This window comes from Mus pahari, chromosome 21, assembly GCF_900095145.1.
Source record: "Mus pahari chromosome 21, PAHARI_EIJ_v1.1, whole genome shotgun sequence".
In the NCBI taxonomy this organism is placed as follows: Eukaryota; Metazoa; Chordata; class Mammalia; order Rodentia; family Muridae; genus Mus; species Mus pahari.
Genome location: NC_034610.1, coordinates 29,234,852 through 29,240,543, shown reverse-complemented (window position 1 = coordinate 29,240,543; position 5,692 = coordinate 29,234,852). Strand labels below are relative to the sequence as shown.

General features: G+C 44.2%; 1 protein-coding gene across 1 annotated transcript in view; it reads right to left on the bottom strand.

Annotated features, from left to right (window-relative positions):
- Ccdc170 (coiled-coil domain containing 170) overlaps positions 1-5,692 on the bottom strand; it is a 56,993-nt gene that overhangs the window by 27,224 nt on the left and 24,077 nt on the right. The window contains exon 7 of the mRNA XM_021220884.1: positions 1,679-1,999. Coding sequence (XP_021076543.1) covers positions 1,679-1,999 — 321 coding nt within the window. The remainder of the gene's footprint in view (positions 1-1,678; positions 2,000-5,692) is intronic.

Here is a 5,692-nt window from a genome sequence, read left to right as displayed (position 1 = left end):
CATCCTGTAACAGTCTAGGCTGACGTCAACTCCACTGAGTCGAGCGTCTGGACAATGACAGTTGTTAACAGTATGAATAATGGACCTACTCTATAGCCAAACGGTCCCTGTGATTATTTATTAAGTAGATCTGCTCACTGGCCCTCCTGGGCCTCAGCACAGTCTGCAGAGGACAGAAGGGGGATGGAGGGACAGAGACATGGCAGCAATAGTTAACGTTCGTTGTTTTGATTGGCCGACAATGTGGTAAGGGTATGTAACAACTCTTCCACTGACTGCCTCTAACAAGCAATAACCTTGTGAGGTAAATATTGATAACATTTGCTAGCAAGATTTGGCCTGGCCTGACCCTTTAGGGACAGCAAACCCTCATCATAAATACCTTAGGCAATTTATAGCCTTCATTCATCCCATCTGGAGTGGCTCTCGGGTTCCGTGTTAGCACAGTCATTTCCGTTTGGCAGTGGAGAACAGTCTAAACTCCTTATAGAGAGATGTGTGTGGCTGATATATGACGCTTTTTATGTATATTTATGTTATAAGCCCATGAATACCCTTGATTCAAATGCATAGTAGGGTATGTGGTAGAACAGGCCTGCAATTCTAGCTCTCATGAGACCTTATAAAGCAGTGGGATTACAGTGAGTCAGAAGCCAGCCTGGGTTACATAACGAAACTCTACCTCAAAAACATCATTCACGGACTGGAGAGATGGCTCAGTGGTTAAGAGCACTGACTGCTTTTCCAGAGAACCTGAGTTCAATTCCCAGCAACCACGTGGTGGCTCACAACCATCTGTAGTGGGATCCGATGCCCTCTTCTGGTGTGTCTAAAGACAGCTACAGTGTACTCATATAAAAAAATAAATACATCTTTAAAAAAAAAAAAAAAAAACATCATTCACTTGCCCCAAAAAGAAAAGACAACGATGAACCCGAAGAATTTTGCAGTTTTGAACAGGGACTATGAACTTCGCACTACTTGCTAATAAGATGAGAAAGTAAAATCTTTAAAAAGTCAGGAGGGTAGCTTAGTGATAGAGCTTCCGCCCAAGTGTGAAAATCTGGGTTCTATCATCAACATTGCAAAAAAGACAAAAGAATTCACTGGGACTAGGGAGATGACCCCATGCTTCCAGTACCCACTGTGGGCCTCCAGAACCGACATTAAACAGCAATGCCTATGGGCCTGGTGGCTTGTCTGTAATTCTAACCTTGAAAGGCAGAGACAAGAGAGTCTCCAGAACAAGCTGACTAGTGAGGCTGACCACATCGCCAAGCTCTGGGGTTGGCAGCACAGGCCCATGCCCCTACATGCTCCCAGACACATGCAGATACACGCATACAACACGCAGACACGGGGAGGTAGAGGAGGGAGAAGAGACAAAGAAACTGAGAAAGAAAGTCATCGACATTTTCAGAAACCATGATCTCAAGAGTCCCCCGGGGGAGTTCACACCACCGTGTGCAAATAAATGAGTAGGAGAGACTGGGATTCAGCTTGGACATCTCCAAGTCCATGGATGACGGCCAACTCCAAGAATGGCTCCCACCTTCCTTATGTACAGCTGGAAGTGGAGCAAACAGGCTCCATTATATGTTTACTAATTCCAAGAAATGGCTGCTGAATATGCTGAGCGACGGCTGAGGAAGTTTGTAAGCGGCCATGACCTACTCACCCTTCTCTGGCTCTCTTCCTCAATGCCTAGTTCTCGAATCCTCTCCAATATGGCATCCTCTGTGGACTCAGCGATACGGAATCTGCTGCAAAGAAGAGCTGCGAGTTTCTCCCTGAAGCAGGAGTTCCGGCTCTGCGAGGCTGTGGCGGCCTCCCTGCTGGCTTTCAAGCTGGCCTCCAGCTCCTGGCAGCTTTTCCTCAGCAGGCTCAGCTCCTGCTTCGAGGCATCCCAGGCTCGCTGAGACGCCAGCAGCAGCCGTTCTTGGTAGAGCTTCGCTTCCCTCTCCAGAGATGTTCTCCCCGCCACAGCACTGAGCAAGTCCTGAAAGTTACCGAATGAAAACAGTTAACCTGTATGTCTGCATTCGGAAAAGTATTCCCTTGCCTCGCTTACCAGTGACTCGAAGATGTGCCTTACAATTTTTTAGCTCTAAGATCCCTCCATTGATGCAGAAAGTTATTAAAGAAGGTTGTTTGGGCTGGAGAGAGAGCCCAGTAGTTAAGAGAACTAGCTGCCAATCTAGAGGCCCCAAGTTTGAGTCCCAGCACCTTACCATATGAAACTCCAGTTCCCTGGTGTCTGACACCGGCTTCTGACCTCCGCAGGCACCAGACATGCATGTGGTTTACATTCACACGTGTAAGCTAAACACTCACACACATGAAAATAAATAAATAAATAGATAGATAGATAAATCCTTGTATTTAACCCAAACCCTGCTTGGCTGGCATGCGCAGAGCCCTGGGTCCTAGCCCCAACACCACAGAAAAGCAGGTGTTGTGGTGCTCAACTGCAAACCCAACACTCAGGAAGTAGGTGCAGGAAATTGGAAGTTCAAGGTCATCTTCTGCTACATAGCAAGTGTGAGCCTAGCCTGGACTACATAGGACAGTGGCTCAAAAAGAAAAAAGTGATTTGAATAGAGTTATAGAGTTGCTACTTTAATCCCATTTGTAAAAACTAGACTGGAAACACACACACACACACACACACACACACACACACGACACTGATGGTACGTGCCTTTAGTCCCAGCACTCAGGAGGCAGAATCTCTGAGTTCACAGCCCAGCCTGGTCTACTGAGTGAATTCCAGGACAGGCAGAGCTACACAGAGAAACCCTGTTTCAGACAGACAGACAGACAGACAGACAGACAGACAGACAGACGAAACTAGGCTGGCTGTGTTTAGCGTCACTCCACAGAGGAAAGTGGCTCCAGTTCACTGACTGACGGTCCTCTCAGAAAGAGACAATGAAACCTGATAGAGCCAGGAGAAGGGAGGCTGAAGGCTCTGTGGTGGGGAAGTCAATTGAAAGAGGTAAACAAGGGCACACCCAGTCAAGTGCCAAAACTCACAAATAAGATCAATCGCATGGTTACCCTGCCTCACAGGAGTCTTGCTGCTTAGTTAATGAAAGGATTATGGGGGGAGGGGTGCTTTTTATTTAAAATAGAATGTTAGGGGCAGCGGGCACTAAAAAGAGACAATATGCTTGAGTAGAGACTCACCCAAGGGGGCCAGTAATATTTCTGGCCGTTAGTTAAAATACTGTTTGTTTACATTAGAAATGGCCTTTAAAGGGATTTACCTCCACCAACACTGAGAAGGCAGTGAAAGAGGTGAACTGAAACACTACAATGTCCTACTTCATAGGGAAAATACAACATCTTCCCGCTCTTATGGCAATTCTAAAACAAATAAATAAATAAAAATAAAGAAGCAAGGATGTCTCAGTCATCCGTTGGAAGGAAAAGTCACCCAAAGGCAAATAGTCAAGAAAGCCTGCCCTTCGCAGGATAATCGCTCATCATAGAGATTATTTTGTAAAATGCTTCTCTTTTTTAGAGTTTTGGTTTTCCCTTTTTCAATAGAACTCACTGCTGCTGCTAATTAAATCACAGGCCTTAAGGTACAGCCAAGAGTCCTTTATCGGAGACACCATATCTTTAGCATTTACAGATTTCTCTTCAGATAGGAGTGTGGTATCTGCCTGCTTGCTCAGTTTTAGTAACCAGGATCAGTGTTGGTGATAAGCAACTGGACTCATGTTTTTACTTAGAAAATCAATGCCCTACATTTAGTGACACGGGGGTAAATGTTAACCCTAACGAGTTCAGAGTTCCAAGGCCATATAGAACGTTACATATTAGCTTGTATATGGAAAAAAGCCCCCTTGTGCAAAAGCAGGAGTCTCTCATTGTCATTATTGATATTCGAAAGCAGCTTTACACAAAAGGCCTTTATGGTACATTAAAAAAAAAAATCTATCAAAGCCAGATGATTCAGTGGTAAAAGGTGATTGCCACCGAGCCCAAAGACCTGGGTTCGATCCCAAGACTCATATGACAAAAGGAGAGAATCAACTCCCCCATAAGTTGTCCTTCAACCTCCATACATACATGTAACATGCTAGCAATGCACACAAAAATAAATAAACAAACAAATAAAAATAATAAACAAATAAAAAATAATTTAAATCTATCAGATGCTAGTGTATGGTGGACATGCTCACAGTTTTAAGTAAATTAGTCAAATGTCCCCTAACACCAAAAGAACAGCAAACATAATTAAAATATTTCAGCTTTAAAGAAGGTTTCTACCCTACCATCAGACTACCAACTTAGCCTAATCCCCTAGAACAGCGGTTCACAACGTGTGACTTGTGACCCTTTCACGGGTTGAGCAACCTTTTCACAGGGGTCACATTGTCAGATATTTCCATTATGACCCATAACAGTAGCAAGATTACAGTTACAAAGTAATAATGAAAATGATGTTATGGTTGGGAGACACCACAACATGAGGAATTGTATTAAAGGACCGCAGTGCTAGGAAGGGTGAGGACCATGGGTCTATAACAAAGCACCGCCTCTTTTTAAATAGAAGCACCCATGATAATGTCTAACCACATAGTTTGGTTGGATTATTTTTTTCCTAAAAATGTCCAGCCTGGCAAATTATGAGCTATTTCTCTATGAAATATAGGATCCGGAGCCAGCAGCAGACCTTGGGGACAGCCACTCCCCAGTGCCCTGGTTAATTATTCTGGGACTCAGAGGCATTGTTGTGCTGGAAATAGATGTCCTCAGGACTGCACACACAATTACCTGTACAGTCCCCCGGAGCAAGCCACCGGAATGGAGTCTCGTTGCATGGCTACCCTAAGGATACACTGAAGCATGAGACATACGCTGACAGGAGCATGGAGAGCCGGGGCCCGGTGACTGCTGTCAGACCACACTGACACAGAAGGAGAAACAAACAGCTTCTTTCCCAGAAAGGTGACCTTCACTGAGGACACATCTACAAAGAAGGGCAGGCCCTATGGACGGGAATGCTGGACACGTCTGCAAAGAAGGGTAGGCCCTATGGATGGGAATGCTGAAAACATTTTGTGGTAAAGAGCAGATCTTGCTGGGAGTGATGCTAGATGCCTTTAATTCCAGCATTTGAGAGGCAGAGACAGGTGGATCTCTGCGAGTTCAAGGCCAGCCTGGCCTGCCGTAGTAAGTTCTAGGGCAGTCAGGGATATACACATAGACCCTGTCTCAAAAATATCAAAATAATGCTAATAGTAATTAATAATAATAAAACAAGAAAAAATCTTTAGGTTCAGCCCTACTAAATCAGCAAACGAATAGTAATGACTTCACTATTACATTTAACAAAAATGGTCTAAATAACATAAAGTGATCAATGAAAGGCCAAAATCAATCTGAAGCCAAAAAAAACAAAAACAAAAAACCCTCACTGGTTTGTGTAGTGTTGGCTCCACTGATAAAGTGCCTGTTTCAAATGCATAACAAACTAAGTTTAAATCCAAAGACCCCAGATTTTAAAAGCCAAGAGATCTGCTGGGTGGGGGGCAGGAGAGAAAGATAGATCCCTAGAGCTGGTGGAGCAGCCAATCTTGCCTAATCAGTGAGCTGCAGGGAAAGAAAGAAAGAAAGAAAGAAAGAAAGAAAGAAAGAAAGAAAGAAAGAAAGAAAGAAAGAAAGAAGAAAGAAAGGG